Source organism: Heterodontus francisci, chromosome 8 (assembly GCF_036365525.1).
Source record: "Heterodontus francisci isolate sHetFra1 chromosome 8, sHetFra1.hap1, whole genome shotgun sequence".
NCBI lineage: Eukaryota > Metazoa > Chordata > Chondrichthyes > Heterodontiformes > Heterodontidae > Heterodontus > Heterodontus francisci.
In genome coordinates, this window is record NC_090378.1 from 2,079,742 (window position 1) to 2,100,566 (window position 20,825).

The 20,825-nt window shown below is 47.5% G+C and overlaps 1 protein-coding gene across 2 annotated transcripts in view; it reads left to right on the forward strand.

The window, feature by feature from the left end:
* Positions 1-20,825, forward strand: part of LOC137372614 (guanine nucleotide exchange factor VAV3-like) — a 350,921-nt gene that overhangs the window by 232,813 nt on the left and 97,283 nt on the right. For both annotated transcript variants that reach the window (XR_010975463.1, XM_068036548.1), the window contains exons 11-15: positions 1,135-1,203; positions 6,406-6,492; positions 6,595-6,680; positions 7,658-7,790; positions 14,146-14,255. Coding sequence is in view for 1 of the 2 variants with exons in the window: in XM_068036548.1 (XP_067892649.1) it covers positions 1,135-1,203; positions 6,406-6,492; positions 6,595-6,680; positions 7,658-7,790; positions 14,146-14,255 (485 nt within the window). In the remaining variant the exon portion in view is untranslated. The remainder of the gene's footprint in view (positions 1-1,134; positions 1,204-6,405; positions 6,493-6,594; positions 6,681-7,657; positions 7,791-14,145; positions 14,256-20,825) is intronic.

Genomic DNA, 20,825 nt, shown 5'->3' on the forward strand with positions numbered 1-20,825 from the left:
GCACTGTCGGAGGGTCAGTACTGAGGGAGTGCTGCACTGTCGGAGGGTCAGTACTGAGGGAGAGCTGCACTGTCGGAGGGTCAGTACTGAGGGAGTGCTGCACTGTCCGAGGGTCAGTACTGAGGGAGTGCTGCACTGTCAGAGGGTCAGTACTGAGGGAGTGCTGCACTGTCGGAGGATCAGGACTGAGGGAGTGCTGCACTGTCAGAGGGTCAGCACTGAGGGAGTGCTGCACTGCCTGAGGGTCAGTACTGAGGGAGTGCTGCACTGTCAGAGGGTCAGCACTGAGGGAGTGCTGCACTGCCTGAGGTTAAATACTGAGGGAGTGCTGCACTGTCGAAGGTGCCGTCTTTTGGCTGAGATGATAATCCAAGGCCCGTCCGCCCCCTCGGGTGGATGTAAAAGATGCTGTGCCTGCCATTTTGAAGAAGACTAGGGGAGTTGTCCCAGGTGTCCTTCTCAATATTTCTCCCTCAACCAACTTCACTGAAGCAGATTATTTGGTCTTGTCATGTTGATGTTTGTTGGATCTTGCAGTATGCAAATTGCCTGCCATGTTTCCCACATTGGAACAGTGACTTCACTTCAAAAAAAGTCCTTCATTGGCTGTCAAGCACTTTGGGATGGGCTGAGGTCACGAAAGCTGCTATAGAAATGCCAGTTTTTCTTGCGTCGGTTTAAGTTCATGGAATGTTATTGGGAATGACGAGGCTGGTCTCTGCTGCCTGTCCCACACACGGCCCATTGTGTTTCAGGCACTCACAGCGAAAAACCAAAAAAAAGTCACACCCATCAGCGGGGATGAGGGCTGGAGAAATTGTGGTAAAATTCCGCTCTGACCTCCCTCCTGCCGCCACCTGCACCGCCCACTCTTCCAGGAGATCACTTTGGATCTGATTGGCTTTGCCAGGAACGTCCCTCTTGTACAAGGTGATCTCTACCCCTCACAGAAACAGGTCCAGCTCTCGCTCAAAGCATTTCACTGAATCGACATCCACTGAACGAGCTGGCAACCTGTTTCATAGCTTCACTATTCCCTGGGGAGAGAATATCATGGCTTGTCCAGCCTGTGAGATGTTATCAGAGGTGATCGTTGAAATGAATGTCTAACCATTCTATTCTGTGGTTTCACAGGAGCTCATGAAACAAACCACTGGCTGGCAGGAGAAGGCAAATTTACGCTTGGCACTGGATGCAATGAAGGTGGGCACAGACAACCAGCAAAGGCACATTGGGTTCTGACTGAGTTTCCAAGCAAGGAGGTTATACTGAAACTTTACATCTCAATAGTTAATCCTCAACTGGAGTTTTGTGTCCCATCTGGGCACCACACTTTAGGAAGGATGTCAAGTCCTTGGAGAGAGTGCGGAGGAGATTTACTGGAATGGTTCCAGGGATGAGGGACTTCAGTGACGTGAAGAGACTGGAGAAGCTGGGGTTGTTCTCCTTAGAGCAGAGAAGGTGAAAAGGAGATTTTAATAGAGGTGTTCAAAATTATGAAGGACTGTGATTGACTAAATAAGGAGAAACTGTTTCCAGTGACAGGAGGGTCAGTAACCAGAGGACACAGATTGAAGGTAATTGGTAAAAGAACCAGAGGGGGAGATGAGGAGAATTTTGTGATCTGGAATGCTCTTCCTGAAAGGACAGTGGAAGCAGATTCAATAATAGCTTTTAAAAGAGACCTGGGAAGTATTTACAGGGCACTGGGGGCAGACACACGTTACAGAGGTAACTTGATTGAAACATATCAGATCCTGAGGGGTCTTGACAGGGTGGATGTGGAAAGGATGTTTCCCCTTGTGGGTGAATCTAGAACTAGGGGTCACTGTTTAAAATAAGGGGTCACCCATTTAAGACAGAGATGAGGAGAAATTTTTTCTCTCACGGGGTCGTGCGTCTTTGGAATTCTCTTCCTCAAAAGGCAGTGGAAGCAGAGTCTTTGAATATTTTTAAGGCAGAGGTAGATAGATTCTTGAAAAGCAAGGGGGTGAAAGGTTATCAGGGGGTAGGTGGAAATGTGGGGTTGAGGTTACAATCAGATCAGCCATGGTCTTATTGAATGGCAGAGCAGGCTCGAGGGGCCGAGTGGCCTACTCTCTGACATACATTACAGACAAGTGCATAGTCCCGGACATACATTACAGGCAGGTAACACACACCCAGATAGGTGGGTGTATCCAGAGCCCAGACTAATGCCCCGGGGACACAGGTTCAAATCCCACCATGGCAGCTTGTGGAATTTATATTCAATTAATAAATCTGGAATTTTAAAGAAAGCTAGTCTCAGTAATGGTGACCATGAAACCATTGTTAATTGCCATAAAAGCCCATCTGGTTCACTAATATCCTTCAGGGAAGGAAATCTGCCGTCCTTACCTGGTCTGGCCTACATGTGACTCCTGACCCACAGCAATGTTTTTGATTTTTAAATGCCCTCTGAAATGGCCTAGCTCAGTTGTATCAACCCGCTAGAGAAAAGTCTAAAAGAAATGAAACTGGACGGACCACCTGGCATTGACCTAGGCATCAGAAATTACAACGGCAATCCCAGCTGTGTCCACCCTGCAAAGGCCTCCTTGCGAACATCTGGGGGCTTGTGCCAAAATTGGGAGACCTGTCCCAGAGACCAGCCAAGCAACAGTCCTACGACGTGTTGCGACCGCTCAGGACAAAGCCCCCAATCAAAATATATGATTCGGATCACGGTGGGTGCAATGCACTGTCAATTCAGTCCCACAGCTCCACAGGTTCTATCATATATCTTCAAGCATTCGAAATTGAAGAAATCTGCAGCTGAATTGAAACAATCTGGTAACTCCCGAATGAAGCGAAATAAAACCAGGTATCTTTAGACAGAAACAAATTAACTATTTATTTAAAAAAACTAAAATCTTAAACACTACTAAGATAAACCAATATCTAAAGACCTTATAACTTCTTATTTGAAAAAAACTAACTCCCACATTCGCATACATATACTCAAACTAACAGTAATTTGGTTTTTAATTAGCTGCCCGGAAAAAAAAATAAAGTCTTTGCAGATTATGCTCTGACAAACGGTCTTCTATTGCAACACTGTCAAAGTTCACTTGCAGTCTTCCAAGGTCTGATGAGAAAAGGGTCCTTCCAGAGATAGGGTTTCAGCAGTTCAGTTCGGCAGTTGTAGTATTGGACTCTTTTTTCCCAGCAATGGACACAACAGATCAATAACTTGTTATGAAAGAATAAAAATCTTTTTTTTGTATTTCTTGAAAGAATTAATCTGGCTTGAAGTTTTTTTAGAATTTGGAGAGAGAAACTACCCAGGGTTTAAACTGACTTAGAGAGAGCTCTCCTATTTCCTTCACGTGCTGGATCAGTCCGTCAGCTCTGTGTCTCTGCTAGCCAGTTTCAAAGTCAAAATGGATACATCAAAGCCCCGTTCTCCCTCTCTGGTTGTTGCCTGGTGACCAGAAAGCACTTTCACTCACTGACTCTGGAGCTTTCTGCCTTAAAGAAGTACTGATCTTTTATAGCCTTCAAGGCGCAAGGAGAGAAAAAAAAGGACCATGACAATAGTCATACTCAAGGAATCATACCTTACAATGTCCAGACACTGCCATCACCATCCCTGGGTGTGTCCTGTCCCACCGGCAGGACAGACCCAGCAGAGGTGGTGGCATAGTGGTATACAGTCGGGAGGAAGTTGCTCTGGGATTTCTCAATATTGACTCTGGACTCCGTGAAGTCTCATGGAATCAGGTCAAACATGGGCAAGGAAACCTCCTGCTAATTACCACCTACCGCCTCCCCTTGGCTGATAAGTCAGTACTCCTCCATGTTGAACACCAATTTGCAGAAGCACTGAGGGTGGCAAACACGCAGAATGTACTCTGGGTGGGGGATTTCAATGTTCATCACCAAAAGAAGCTCAGTAGCACCACTACTGACCGAGCTAGCTGAGTCCTAAAGGACATAGCTACTAGACTGGGTATGCGGCAGGTGATGAGGGGACAAACGAGGGAAAGCCCGACTTGACCTCGTCCTCAACAATCTGCCTGCTGCAGATGCCTCTGTCCTTGACGGTATTGGTAAGAGTGACCACAGCACAGTCCTTGTGGAGACAAAGTCCCATCTTCACATTGAGGTCACCGTCCATCATGTTGTGTGGCACTACCACCGTGCTAAACGGGATAGATTTCAAACAGATCTAGCAATGCAAAATTGGGTATCCATGAGGTGCTGTGGTCCATCAGCAGCAGCAGAATTGTACTCAACCACAATCTGTAACCTCATGGCCCGGCAAATCCCCGACTCTACCATTACCATCAAGCCAGGAGACTAACCCTGGTTCAATGAGTGCAAAAGAGCATGCCAGGAGCAGCACCAGCCATACCTCAAAATGAGGTGTCAACCTGGTGAAACTACAACCCAGGACTATCTGCGTGCCGAACTGCATAAGCCGCATGCGATAGACAGAGCTAAGTGATCCCACAACCAACAGATCAGATCTAAGCTCTGCAGTCCTGCCACATCCAGTTGTGAATGGTGGTGGACAATAAAACAATTAATTGGAGGAGGTGGCTCCACAAATATCCCCATCCTCAATGATGGGGGAGCCCAGCACATCAGTGTGAAAGATAAGGCTGAAACATTTGCAACAATCTTCAGCCAGAAGTGCCGAGTTGATGATCCATCTCAGCCTCCTCCTGAAGTCCCCAGCATCTCAGATGCCAGACTTCAGCCAATTCGATTCAGTCCATGTGACATCAAGAAATGGCTGAAGGCACTGGATATTGCAAAGGCTATGGATCCTGACAACATTCCGGCAATAGTACTGAAGACCTGTGCTCCAGAACTTGCTGCGCCCCTAGCCAAGCTGTTCCAGTACAGCTACAACACTGGCATCTACCCTGCAATGTGGAAAATTGCCCAGGTATGTCCTGTACACAAAAAGCAGGACAAGTCCAACCCGGCCAATTACCGCCCCATCAGTCTACTCTCAATCATCAGTAAAGTGCTGTCAAATGATACTTACAAAGCAATAACCAGCTCAGTGATGCTCAGTTTAGGTTTCAGCAGGGCCACTCAGCTCCTGAGCTCATTGCAGCCTTGGTCCAAACATGGACAAAAGAGCTGAGCTCAAGAGGTGAGGTGAGAGTGACTGCCCTTGACATCAAGACAGCATTTGACCAAGTATGGCACAAAACTCAATGGGAATCGGAGAAAGCAGTCCACTGGTTGGTATCATAATGACCACAAAGGAAGATGGATGTGGTTGTTGGAGGTCAATGTTCTCAGCTCCAGGACATCACTGCAGGAGTTCCTCAGGGTAGTGTCCTAGGCCCAACCATCTTCAGCTGCTTCATCAATGACCTTCCTTCAATCATAAGGTCAGAAGTGGGGATGGTCGCTGATGATTGCACAATGTTCAGCACCATTCACGATTCCTGAGATACTGAAGCAGTCTATGTCCATATGCAGCAAGACCTGGACAACATTCAGGCTTGGGCTGATAATTGGCAAGTAACATTCACGCCACACAAGTGCCAGGTAATGACCATCTCCAACAAGAGAGAATCCAACCATCTCCCCTTGACATTCAATGGCATTACCATCACTGAATCCCTCAGTATCATCATCCTGGGGGTTACCATTGACCAGAAACTGAACTGGAGTAGCCATATAAATACTGCAGCTGCTGAGCAGGTCAGAGACTAGGAATCCTGCGGTGAGTAACTCACCTCCTGACTCCCCAAAGCCTGTCCACCATCTCCAAGGCACAAGTCAGGAGTGTGATGGAATACTCTCCACTTGCCTGGATGGGTGCAGCTCCAACAACACTCAAGAAGCTCAACACCATCCAGGACAAAGCAGCCCACTTGATTGGCACCCCATCCACAAACATTCACTCCTTTCACCACCAATGCACAGTGGCAGCAGTGTGTACCATCTACACGATGCACTGCAGCAATGCACCAAGGCTCCTTAGACAGCACCTTCCAAACCTGTGACCTCTACCAACTAGAAGGACAAGGGCAGTAAATACATGGGAACACCACCACCTGCAAGTTCCCCTCCAAGTCACACACCATCCTGACTTGGAACTAAATCGCCGTTCCTTCACTGTCGCTGGGTCAAAATCCTGGAACTCCCTTCCTAACAGCACTGTGGGTGTACCTACCCCAAATGGACTGCAGCGGTTCAAGAAGGCAGCTCACCACCACCTTCTCAAGGGCAATTAGGGATGGGCAATAAATGCTGGCCTGGCCAGCGACGCCCACATACCGTGAAAGAATAAAAAAAAGGTAGCACTCTCCCTGACACACGTTACGTGGAGGTAACAGACATTCACTGTTTTGGATATTTCTCTGCTTGTTGTACTGCTTAATTTGTTTCACTGATTCAGTTTTCTCTTTGTAGGACTTGGCTCAATATGTGAATGAAGTGAAACGTGACAATGAGTGCCTACGAGAGATTAATCAGTTCCAGCACTGTATTGATAACTTGGTAAGTTTGGTTGATTGTCTGTGTTTAATGAACATTTGCCGTAACATGTTGTAATATTTTTGGTGCCTTGTGTTTTTACTGAGTGACGGTGTCTGTGTTCAGAACCAACCTCTCAAAAACTATGGACGGCCCAAAGTTGATGGGGAGATGCGGCTAATGACGCTGGATAGACGCACAAGGCAGGATCGGTGAGTAGGACTGGCCCTCAACAACTCTGAGTTTCAGATTCCCAACTATTGGAGCTTAGGGAACTGGTCTCCATATTGCAATAAAGTATAAAAGCACTGACAGCAAGAGGGGAGGAACGTGTAGAATACTGACCAGAACCCAACTTTACAACAACACACCACCTGTTGTGGTTTTGGGATTGACTGTATGCCTGTATGCTTGTGTGTGCATGTTTGTGTTTGCATGTACATATGAGCATGCTTGATCATGTAAGTCTGTCTGCACACATGTGTGTATTCAAATATGTCTGAATATGTGAGTGTATGTGAGCCTGCATGTCTGTGCCAATGTGTCAGTCCCAACATGCTATTCAATCATGACTGATCTGTGTTTCAACTCCATTTCCTCGACTTTGCTCCATCTCCCTCGATTTCCTTACCCCCAAAAAAATCTATCAATCTCAGTCTTGAAATTTCCAGTTAACCCCAGAATCCACAGCTTTTTTTTGCAGGAGAGAGTTCCAGATTTCCACTCCTCTTTGTGTGAAGACGTGCTTCCTGCCATCACCCCTGAACAACCTGGCTCCAATTTGAAGCTTCTTCCCTCTTGTTCTGTAAATGATTTCTTTCTATCGACCCTCTTTTCATCATCTTAAACACCTCAATTAAATCACTCCTTGATCTTCTGAACTCATGGGAATACAAGCCTGGTCTGTGCAACCTGTCCTCATAATTTAACCCTTTTCATCCCAGTATCATTCTGGTGAATCTGTGCTGCACTCCCTCCAACACCAATATATCCTTCCTGAGATGTGGTACACAGAAGTGAACACAGTTACTCTGGCTAGGTCTGACCAAGGCTTTGGACAAGGTGAAGCAGACTCTCACGCTCTGCTTTATCAAGTCTAGTTATAACCCTAAAAGCAGCAATCACGTGACCTCCGCTGTAGGAGAACATTGTAAGCCAGCTGGAACACATGTGTTCTCTCTTTCAACAGGCACATCTTCCTCTTCGACAAGGCTGTCATTGTGTGTAAGAGACGGGGAGATAACTACGAAATGAAGGAAATCATTGACTTGAGCATTTACAAGATAACCAACAACCCAACAACAGACAAGGAAAACAAGAAGGTTAGTGATTGGCTTTCTGGCCCTGAAAAAACTCCATTCCCCAGCTCTTGACTCCATCCCTTTCCTTGGTAACTGTCTAAGGATGAAACAGTTTTTATGCAGCTTTGACACTCTATTTGACCCTGAGATCTGCTTCTGACCCCATGTACACGCTGTCACTCTGACCGCCTATTTCATGTCCTTAGCATCGTCCAACTCCACTCTGACCTCAACTATTCTACTACTGAAAACCTCACCTTGCTACCTCCAGACCTGACTATTCCAATGCTCTCCTGGCCAGCCTCCCACATTCCTCCCTCCATAAAAACATAGGAAATAGGAGTAGGAATAGGCCATGCAGCCCCTCGAGTCTGCTCCATAGTCAATAAGATCATGGCTGATCAGATCTTAGTCTCAACTCCACCTACCTGCCAGCTCCCCATCACCTTTTATTGCCCTATTGTTCAAGAATCTCTCAATCTCAGCCTTGAATATATTCAATGACCCAGCCTCCACTGCTCTCTGGATGGAGAATTCCAAGATTAATGACCCTCTGAGAGAAGAAATTCCTCCTCATCTCCATCTTAAACGGCGATAGATTAGGAAAGGGGGAGGTGCAGCGAGACCTGTGTTTTCTCGTGCACCAGTCGCTGAAAGTAAGCAAGCATGCAGGTGCAGCAGGCAGTTAAGAAGGCAAATGGTATATTGGCCTTCGTAGCGAGAGGATTCGAGTACAGGAGCAGGGATGTCTTACTGCAATTATACAGGGCCTTGGTGAGGCCACACCTGGAATATTGTGTGCCGTTTTGGTTTCCTTATCTGAGGAAGGATGTTTTTGCTATACAGGGAGTACAGTGAAGGTTCACCAGACTGATTCCTGGGATGGCGGGGCTGACGTATGAAGAGAGTTCGGGTCGATTAGGATTATATTCGCTAGAGTTTAGAAGAATGAGGGGGGAATCTCATAGAAACCTACAAAATTCTAACAGGACTGGACAGACTAGATGCAGGAAGGATGTTCCCGATGGCGGGGGAATCCAGGACCAGGGGTCACAGTCTAAGGATAAGGGGTAAGCCATTTAGGACTGAGATGAGGAGGGATTTCTTCACCCAGAGAGTGGTGAACCTGTGGAATTCTCTACTACAGAAAGCAGTTGAGGCCAAATCATTAAATATATTCAAGAAAGAGTTAGATATAGTTCTTAGGGCGAAATGGATCAAGGGATACGGGGGAGAAAACGGGAACAGGGTACTGAGTTTGGGCGATCAGCCATGATGGCATTGAATGGCAGAGCAGGCTCGAAGGGCCGAATGGCCGACTCCTTCTATTTTTCGATGTTTCTAAAAGGGAGATCCCTTATTTTGAAACTGTGCCCCCCTAGTTCTAGATTCCCCCACGAGGGGAAGCATCATCTCTGCATGTACCCTGTCTAGCCCCTCAGAATCTTATCTGTTTCGATAAGATTACCATCACTGAATCCCCCACTATCAACATCCTAGGGGCTACCATTGACCAGAAACTGAACTGGAGTAGCCATATAAATACCGTGGTTACAAGTGCAGGTCAGAGGCTAGGAATCCTGCAGCGAGTAACTCACCTCCTGACTCCCCAAAACCTATCCACCATCTACAAGGCACAAGTCAGGAGTGTGATGGAATACTCTCCACTTGCCTGGATGGGTGCAGCTCCAACAACACTCAAGAAGCTCGACACCATCCAGGACAAAGCAGCCCACTTGATCGGCACCCCATCCACAAACATTCACTCCCTCACCACCGACACACAGTGGCAGCAGTGTGTACCATCTACAAGATGCACAGCAACAACGCACCAAGGCTCCTTAGACAGCACCTTCCAAACCCACGACCTCTACCACCTAGAAGGACAAGGGCAGCAAATACATGGGAACATCACCACCTGCAAGTTCCCCTCCAAGTCACACACCATCCTGACTTGGAACTATATCGCCGTTCCTTCACTGTCGCTGGGTCAAAATCCTGGAACTCCCTTCCTAACAGCACTGTGGGTGTACCTACCCCACATGGACTGCAGTGGTTCAAGAAGGCAGCTCACCACCACCTTCTCAAGGGCAATTAGGGGTGGGCAATAAATGTTGGCCTGGCCAGCAACACCCACATCCCATGAATGAATTTTAAAAAAATCACCTCTCCTTCTTCTAAACTCCAACCTGCTCAACTTTTCCTCAGAAAATAACCCTTTCGTCCCAGGAATCAGCCGAGTGAACCTTCTCTGAACTGCTTCCAATGCAAGTATATCCCTCCTTAAGTAAGGAGGCAAAATCTGTACACAGTGTATATATGTACACTGTACATACTCTTTCTGTCTGCAAAGAACAGGGCCCTGTATAGTAATATATGTAACTATCAGCACACGTAAATGTGCCACACTGCGAGCCCGACTGACAATCGTAAATGGGTTGTCAGCGTAATTCTTAGCGCACTGTGCTTTGAGTTTTGCAATCACGGGTTGGTTTGGTCTGGCTTGAAAACAAAAGGACATTCTGCCTATCACACAAATGAGTAATGTGATAGATGAATTTCAATGCCAGTGTGATGCTAGGTATAAAGGCCGTATGTCCCATGGACTGGTGGATCGCATCAAACAACATGTCCCTTCTGCTGTCCGCAACAGGCAAGGTACAGGTCGTATCTTTCAGACCCAGGTTTCTCACCTTCAGACCGAATGTGAAATTCTATCATGTTATGATCACTCTTGCCTAGAGAATCCTTTGCTGTGAGATCATTAATTAATCCTGTCTCCTTATACATTACCAGATCTAAAATAAGGAACTGTCCCTGCATGCACTCGATGAATGCATCTTCAAGGCAATCTTTGCCAATTTGATGTTTAAACTTTATGAAGAATAAAATCACCCACAATTATTGCAGTTCCTTTCTTACAAGCCCCCATTATTTCTTGATTTTTATTCTGTCCTGCAGTGTAGTTACTGTTCAGGGGCCTATAAACTACTGCCACCAGTGACTTCTTTCCCTTGTTATTTCTTATCTCCAACCAAATTGATTCGACATCTTGATCCTTTGGTCTAAGATCCTCTCTCACTACTGTCCTGATCTCATCCTTTATTAACAGAGCTACCCCACTGCCTTTTCCTTTCTGCCTATCCTTCTGAAATGTCAAGAACCCCTGAATATTCAGTTCCCAGCCTTGGTCACCCTGCAAAACTTGTTAAAACCTATCTCTTTGACCAAGCTTTGGATGACCTTCCCTAATATCTCCTCATCTGACTCAGTGTCAAATTTTGTCAGAATTATGCTCCTGATGTGCTTTGGGGCATTTGCTCCATTAAAGGTGCTATATAAATGCAAGTTGAAGTTGCAGTGATTATATTACTGGGCTAGTATGCCTGGACAATGTATGTCAGCCAAAAGCGATGTCTCAATTCATTCCATCTTCACTGCTTCCGGAGAATCCTTGGAATCAGGTGGCAGGACCGCATCTCCAACACAGAAGTCCTCGAGGCGGCCAACATCCCCAGCTTGTACACACTACTGAGTCAGCGGCGCTTGAGATGGCTCGGCCATGTGAGCCGCATGGAAGATGGCAGGATCCCCAAGGACACATTGTACAGCGAGCTCGCCACTGGTACCAGACCCACCGGCCGTCCATGTCTCCACTTTAAAGACGTCTGCAAACGCGACATGAAATCCTGTGACATTGATCACAAGTCGTGGGAGTCAGTTGCCAGCATTCGCCAGAGCTGGCGGGCAGCCATAAAGACGGGGCTAAAATGTGGCGAGTCAAAGAGACTTAGCAGTTGACAGGAAAAAAGACAGAGGCGCAAGGGGAGAGCCAACTGTGTAACAGCCCTGACAATCAAATTTCTCTGCAGCACCTGTGGAAGAGCCTGTCACTCTAGAATTGGCCTTTATAGCCACTCCAGGCGCTGCTCCACACACCACTGACCACCTCCAGGCGCATATCCATTGTCTCTCGAGATAAGGAGGCCAAAGAAGAGTAATCCAGAGAATGCACCTCTAGCAGAGTCATAGGCAGTATTGTCAGGACTCAGCATGGCCTCCTTGCTTTTGTACTTTATGGCTATCTTTATAAAGCAGAGGATCCTGCACACTCTTTTATCAATTTCATCAACTTGTTCTGCCATCTTCGACGATGTGATTATCTTTATCTTGATCTATTTTGGGACAGTTTAAGTCACCCAGTATCATTGCACCATTGTTCCTTCATCTCCCACATCACTGTGTCCCAAACAGGCTCATCTATTGCGATGGAGGTTGTGGGAAAGTTTTACTTAGATATTAGAAAGGGAGAACAAGAACACTGAAACTGTCAGAAATAAACACAGAGTATCAGAGCAGGGAGTGAAAGAGGGATACAGAAATAATTCGCCAGCATATTGGGGAGAACTCCCCTGCTGCTTTTACAAATACTAGCTATAGAATCTTTTACATCCACCTGAGAAGGTAGGTTGCACCTGAGTTTAACATCTAAGCAAAAGATGGTACCTTCAAGGGTGCAGCACCCCCTCAGTACTGACCCTCTGACAGAGCAGCACCCCCTCAGTACTGACCCTCTGACAGAGCAGCACCCCCTCAGTACTGACCCTCTGACAGAGCAGCACCCCCTCAGTACTGACCCTCTGACAGAGCAGCACCCCCTCAGTACTGACCCTCCGACAGAGCAGCACCCCCTCAGTACTGACCCTCTGACAGAGCAGCACCCTCTCAGGACTGACCCTCCGACAGTGCAGCACCCCCTCAGTACAGACCCTCCGACAGAGCAGCACCCCCTCAGTACAGACCCTCCAACAGAGCAGCACCCCCTCAGTACTGACCCTCCGACAGAGCAGCACCCTCTCAGTACTGACCCTCTGACAGTGCAGCACCCCCTCAGTACAGACCCTCCGACAGAGCAGCACTCCCTCAGTACTGACCCTCCAACAGAGCAGCACCCTATCAGTACTGACCCTCTGACAGAGCAGCACCCCCTCAGTACTGACCCTCCGACAGAGCGGCACTCCCTCAGTACTGACCCTCTGACAGTGCAGCACTCCCTCAGTACTGACCCTCTGACCGAGCAGCACTCCCTCAGTACTGACCCTCTGACAGAGCAGCACTCCCTCAGTACAGACCCTCCGACAGAGCAGCACTCCCTCAGTACTGACCCTCTGACAGAGCAGCACTCCCTCAGTACAGACCCTCTGACAGAGCAGCACTACCTCAGTACAGCCCCTCTGACAGAGCAGCACTCCCTCAGTACTGACCCTCCGACAGTGCAGCACTCCCTCAGTACTGACCTTCTGACAGTGCAACACTCCCTCAGTACTGACCCTCTGACAGTGCAGCACTCCCTCAGTACTGACCCACCGACAGAGCAGCACTCCCTCAGTACTGACCCTCCGACAGTGCAGCGCTCCCTCAGTACTGACCCTCTGACAGAGCAGCACTCCCTCAGTACAGACCCTCTGACAGAGCAGCACTCCCTCAGTACTGACCCTCCGACAGTGCAGCACTCCCTCAGTACTGACCTTCTGACAGTGCAACACTCCCTCAGTACTGACCCTCTGACAGTGCAGCACTCCCTCAGTACTGACCCACCGACAGAGCAGCACTCCCTCAGTACTGACCCTCCGACAGTGCAGCGCTCCCTCAGTACTGACCCTCTGACAGAGCAGCACTCCCTCAGCACTGACCCTCCGACAGTGCAGCGCTCCCTCAGTACTGACCCTGTGACAGAGCAGCACTCCCTCAGTACTGAGCCTCCGACAGTGCGGCACTCCTTCAGTACTGACCCTCCGACAGTGCAGCACTCCCTCAGTACTGACCCTCTGACAGTGCAGCACTCCCTCAGTACTGACCCTTTGACAGTGCAGCACTCCCTCAGTACTGACCCTCTGACAGTGCAGCACTCCCTCAGTACTGAGCCTCTGACAGTGCAGCACTCCCTCAGTACCGAGCCTCTGACAGTGCAGCACTCCTGCAGTACTGAGCCTCTGACAGTGCAGCACTCCTGCAGTACTGACCCTCTGACAGTGCAGCACTCCCTCAGTACTGACCCTCCGATAGTGCAGCACTCCCTCAGTACTGAGCCTCTGACAGTGCAGCACTCCCTCAGTACTGAACCTCCGACAGTACAGCATTCCTCAGTACTGACCCTCCGACAGTGCAGCATTCCCTCAGTTCTGCACAGGCAATGCCGGCCTGGATTATGTGTTTGAGTCTTTGGAGTGGGGCTTGAACCACCTGCCTCCTGATTCAAAGGCGAGAGCGCTACAACTGGGGCAACAGAATTCTTCCTGAAATTGTGAAACAGACATGATGGGCTGAATGGTCTCCTCTGCTTTATAAAATTCTAATTACTTTCTGTTTGATGCAGTGGTCACATGGATTCTACCTCACACATCTGCACGGCCAAAATGGATTTGAATTCTTATGTAAGACTAAAGACTTGAAGAAGAAATGGTTGGAACAGTTTGGAATGGCTGTGTGAGTATAACGTACACTTTACAATTAGTAGTCTCACCATCCTCTCAAACTACCCTAACCACCCCCCCACAACATCTTGAACTTCGCTTTCCTCACAGAATCACAGAATAATACAGTGCAGAAGAGGCCCTTCAGCCCATCGAGTCTGCACCGATACATTAAAACACCTGACCTGTCGACCTAATCCCATTTGCCAGCACTTGGCCCATAGCCTTGAATGTTATGACGTGCCAAGTGCTCATCCAGGTACTTTTTAAAGGATGTGAGGCAACCTGCCTCTACCACACTCCCAGGCAGGGCATTCCAGACCTCTGAGTCACCACCCTCTGGGTAAAAAAGTTCTTCCTCAAATCCTTCTTAAACCTCCTGCCCCTCACCTTAAACGTGTCCCCTTGCAACTGACCCTTCAACTCAGGGAACAGCTGCTCCCTATCCACCCTTTCCATGCCCCTCATAATCTTGTACACCTCGATCAGGTCACCCCTCAGTCTTCTCTGCTCCAGCGAAAACAACCCAAGCCTATCCAACCTCTCTTCATAGCTTAAATGTTCCATCCCAGGCAACATCCTGGTGAATCGCCTCTGCACCCCCTCCAATGCAATCACATCCTTCCTATAATGTGGCGACCAGAATTGCACACAGTACTCCAGCTGTGGCCTTACCAAAGTTCTGTACAACTCCAACATGACCTCCCTGCTTTTGTAATCTATGCCTCGATTGATAAAGGCAAGTGTCCCATATGCCTTTTTCACCACCCTATTAACCTGCCCTTCTGCCTTCATAGATCTGTGGACAAACACTCCAAGGTCCCTTTGTTCCTCGGAACTTCCCAGTGTCAGGCCATTCATTGAATACTTCCATGTCACATTACTCCTTCCAAAGTGTATCACCTCACACCTTTCAGCGTTAAATTCCATCTGCCACTTTTCTGCCCATTTGACTATCCCGTCTATATCTTCCTGTAACCCAAGACACTCCACCTCACTGTTAACCACTCGGCCAATCTTTGTGTCATCCGCGAACTTACTGATCCTACCCCCCATATAGTCATCTATGTCGTTTATATAAATGACAAACAATAGTGGACCCAGCACAGATCCCTGTGGTCCGCCACTGGACACTGGCTTCCAGTCACTAAAACAGCCGTCTGTCATCACTCTCTGTCTCCTAAAGCTAAGCCAATTTTGAATCCAGCTTATCAAGTTACCCTGGATCCCATGTGCATTCGCTTTCTTGATAAGTCTCCTATGTGGGACCTTGTCAAAGGCTTTGCTGAAATCCATGTAAACTACATCAACAGCACTACCCTCATCTACACACCTGGTCACATGCTCAAAAAATTCAATCAAATTTGTTCGGCATGACCTCCCTCTGACAAAGCCATGCTGACTATTCCTAATCAAATTTTGCCTCTCCAAGTGGAGATAGATTCTCTCCTTCAGAATTTTCTCCAATAGTTTCCCTACCACTGGCGTGAGACTCACTGGTCTGTAGTTCCCTGGCTTATCTCTACAACCTTTCTTAAATAGTGGGACCACATTAGCTGTTCTCCAGTCCTCTGGCACCTCCCCCGTGGCCAGAGAGGAATTTAAAATTTGGATCAGAGCCTCTGCAATCTCCACCCTCACCTCCCACTGCATCCTGGGACACAAATCGTCTGGACCTGGAGATTTGTCCACTTTTAAGCGTGCCAAAACCTCCAATACCTTGTCACTCCCTATGACAATTTGCTCAAGAACCTCACAGTCTCTCTCTCTGAGTTCCATATCTACATCCTCATTCTCTTGGGTGAAGACAGATGTGAAGTATTCGTTCAACACCCTACCAATGTCCTCTGGCTCCACCCACAGATTTCCCCCTTGGTCCCGAATGGGTCCTACTCTTTTCCTGGTTATCCTCTTCCCATTGATATACTTATAGAATATCTTGGGATTTTCCCTACTTTTACCAGCCAGAGCTTTCTCATATCCCCTCTTTGCTCTCCTAATTGCTTTCTTAAGCTCCATCCTACACTTTCTGTAATCCACTAATGCTTCCGTTGACTTGCTCTCCTTGTATTTGCTAAAAGCCTCTCTTTTCCTTCTCATCGTACCCTGAATGTTTCTGTTCATCCATGGTTCTCTGGGATTGTTGCTCCTACCTATTACCCTAGAGGGAACATGTTGGGCCTGTACCCTCCCCATTTCCTTTTTGAATGCCCCCCCACTGCTCTTCTGTAGATTTCCCAACAAGTAACTCTTTCCAGTCTACCTTGGCCAGATCCTGCCTTATTTTACTAAAATTCACTCTCCCCCAATCCAAAACCTTTTTTTGCAACTTGTCTGTTTCTTTCTCCATAACAAGCTTAAATTGTACCACGTTCTGGTCGCTATCACCAAAATGTCCCCCCACCAACACATCAACCACCTGTCTGGCTTCATTCCCCAGAATTAGGTACAGCACTGCACCCTCCCTTGTTGGATCCTCTACATATTGAGCTAAAAGGTTCTCCTGTATACATTTTAAGAACTTCTCTCCATCTGAGCCCTTAACACGATGACTATCCCAATTAATGTTGGGAAAGTTGAAATCACCTAATATAATTACCCTATTATTATTTTTACACACCTCTGCAAATTGCGCACCTATTTGCTCCTCAAATTCCCACTGACTATCTGGGGGTCTATAATAAACACCTAGCAATGTGGCTGTCCCTTTTTTATTCCTAAACTCTACCCATAAAGCTTCATTTGATGCCCCCTTCAAGATATCATCTCTCCTTACTGCAGTAACTGACTCCTTAACTAATATTGCAATGCCCCCTCCTCTTTTACCCCCTCCTCTGTCTCGCTTGAAGATTCTATATCCCGGCATATTGAGCTGCCAATCCTGCCCCTCCCTCAACCATGTCTCCGTGATGGCTACTATATCACAATTTCACATGTCAATCATTGCCCTTAACTCATCCGTTTTACCTGCAATACACCTGGCATTAAAGTAGAGGCCTTCCATCCTGGTCTTTCTCCCTTGAAACTTACTTCTGCTGTATTCCCTCTGAATTGTTTGCTTTCCTGTGTTTAGCTGTGTCCCTATTCTGATAGGAATCTGCATCCCCTCCCCCTGCCAAATTAGTTTAAACTCCTCCCAACAGCACTAGCAAACCCGCCAGCAAGGATGTTAGTCCCCCTCTGGATCAGATGTAGACCGTCCCACTTGTACAGGTCCCACCTTCCCCAGAAACGGTCCCAGTGGTCCAGGAATCTAAGACCCTCCCTCCTGCACCAACTCTTAAGCCACACATTCATCTGTGCTATTCTCCTATTTCTATACTCGCTAGCACGTGGCACTGGGAGTAATCCAGAGATTACAATCCGAGAGGTCCTGCTTTTTAGTCTGCTGCCTAACTCCCTGAATTCTTGATGCAAGACCTCATCCACCTATGTCATCGGTACCAACATGTACCATGACCTCTGCCTTACTAGCCTCCCCCTTCAGTGTGTCATTTCCTCCCAAATCTGTGCACATCTTTCCCAGAATTCCTTGTTTGAATCCCTCAAATCATTTTCTCTACCCCATCAGTCTACTCTCAATCATCAGTAAAGTGATGGAAGAGGTCGTCAACAGTGCCATCAAGCAGCACTTACTTAGCAATAACCTGCTCAGTGACGCTCAGTTTGGGTTCTGCCAGGGCCACTCAGCTCCTGATCTTATTACAGCCTTGGTTCAAACATGGGCAAAAGAGCGGAACTCAAGAGGTGAGGTGAGAGTGACTGCCCTTGACATCAAGGCAGCATTTGATTGAGTATGGCATCAAGGAGCCCTAGAAAAACTGGAGTCAGAGTCATTATGACAGAGAAGAAGGCCCTTCAGCCCATTGAGTACATGCTGGCTCTCTGCAGTACAATCCAGTCAGTTCTATTCCCCAGGCTCTCGCTGCATCGTTCTGCAAGTTAATTTCCCTCAAGAGCCCATCCAATTTTATTTGGAATCATTGATGGACTTCACTTCCACCATCCTCGTAGGCAGTGAGTTCCAGGTAATTATCACCCACTGCATAAACAAAGTTCTTCCTCGTATCTCCCTTGCATCTTTTACCCAAAACCTTCAATCTGTGTCCCCCCAGTCCTTGTACCATCAGTTAATGGAAACAACTTTTCCTTATTACCTTATCTAAACCTGTCATAATCTTGAATACCTCCATCAAATCTCCCCTCAATCACCTTTGCTCCAAGGAGGACAACCTCAGCTTTTCCAACCTAATCTTGTAACTAAAATCCCTCATCACTGGAACCATTCTGGTTAAATCTCATCTGCACCCTCTCACGGACTCTCATATCCTTCCTAAAGTGTGACCAGAACTGGATGCAATACTCCAGTTAGAACTTAACCAAAACTTTATAAAGGTTCAACATAACTTCCCTGCTTTTGTACTCAATACCTCTATTTGTGAAGCCCGAGATCTCATATGCTTTACTAACTACACTCTTAATATGTCCTGCCACCTTCAAAGATTGATGCACATGTACCTCCAGGTCCCTCTGTTCCTGCGTGCTCTTTAGAATTGTGCCATTAAGTATAGATTGCCTCACCCTATTCCTTCTGCCAAAATGCATCAACTCACTCGTGACAGTATTAAACTCCATCTGCCACCTCTCTGCCCATTCTGCTGCCCTATCTATGTCCTGTTGCAGGCAGTTCATATCATCCTCACAGTTTGCCACACCTCCAAGTTTGGTATCATCAGCAAATATTGAGATTCTACTCTGTATTCCAAGATCCAAGTCATTTATATATATTAAAAAAGCAGTGTCCCAGCACTGACCCTTGGTAACACCACTTTCGACCATCCTCCAGTCTGAAAAACAACCATTTACCACGATTTACTGTTTTCTGTCCTTAAGCCAGTTTTCTTCAATCCAAGCTGACACTGACCCTCCGATTCAATGAGCCTCAATTTTGTTAAACCAATGGGAGTCGGGAAGAAAACTCTCCACTGGTTGGAGTCATACCAAGCACAATGGAAGATTGTTGTGGTTCACAGAATTGTTACAGCATAGAAGGAGGCCATTCGACCCGCCGTGTCTGTGCTGGCTCTCCAAAACAGCATTTTACCTAGTGCCACTGCTCCGCCTTCTCCCCGTATCCCTGCACATGGTTGTTGGAGGCCAATCATCTCAGCTCCAGGACATCACTGCAGGAGTTCCTCAGGGTAGTGTCCTAGGCCTAACCTTCCTCAGCTGCTTCGTCAATGACCTTCCTTCAATCAAAAGAACAGAAGTGGGGATGTTCGCTGATGATTTCACAATGTTCAGCACCATTTGCGACTCCTCAGATACTGAAGTAGCCCGTGTCCATATCAGCAAGACCTGGACAATATCCAGGCTTGGGCTGAGAAGTGGCAAGTAACATTTGTGCCACACAAGTGCCAAGCAATGACCATCTCAAACAAGAGAGAATCCAACCACCTCCTCTTGACAGTCAATGGCATTACCATTGCCGAATCCCCCACTATCAACATCCTGGGGGTTACCATTGACCAGACACTGAACTGGGCCAGCAACATAAACACTGTGGCTACAAGAGCAGGTCAGAGACTGGGAATTCTGTGACAAGTAACTCACCTCTTGATTCCCCAAAGCCTGTTCACAAAGCACAAGGAGTGTGATGGAATACTGTCCACTTGCCTGGATGGGTGCAGCTCCAACAACAGTGAAGAAGCTCAACACCATCCAGGACAAAGCAGCCCGCTTGATTGGCACCCCATCCACAATTCACTCCCTTCATCACCGACGCACAGTGGCAGCAGTGTGTACCATCTACAAGATGCACTGCAGCAACTCACCTAGGCTCCTTAGACAGCACCTTCCAAACCCGCGACCTCTACCAACTAGAAGGACAAGGGCAGCAAATGCATGGGAACACCACCCCCTGCAAGTACTCCTCCAAGTCACATACCATCCTGACTTGGAACGATATCACAGTTCCTTTATTGTCACTGGGTCAAAATCCTGGAACTCCCTTCCTAACAGCACTGTGGGTGTACCTACCCCACATGGACTGCAGTGGTTCAAGAAGGCAGCTCACCACCACCTTCTCAAGGGCAATTAGAGATGGGCAACAAATGCTGGCCTGGCCAGCGATGCCTACATCCCCAAATGAATAAAAAAGTATCAAAACTCTTATCAAAGTCACAAATAACATCCTATGTGACTGTGATAAAGGTAAACTACCTCTAACTGTCCTTTGCGATATGGTTGACCATACAGTCCTTCTCCAACATCTCTCCACTGTCATCCAGCTGCAGGAGACTGCTCTCACCTTGTTTTGTTTGTATCTCCTCTGTCTTAGCCAAAGAACCACCGGAAATGGCAATCCTCCCCGCTCCCACAGTTACCCCTGGTATCCCACAAGGATCCATCCTTGATCTTCTCATATTTCTCATCTGTTGGCCATGGTTCAGACGGTGGCAATGCTTGCCTCTGAGTCAGAAGGTAGTAGGTTCAAGCTGCACGTCAAAGACTAGAGCACATAATCCACACTGACATCCAAGTGCAGAACTGAGGGAGTGCCACTCACTCAGAGGGTCAGTAC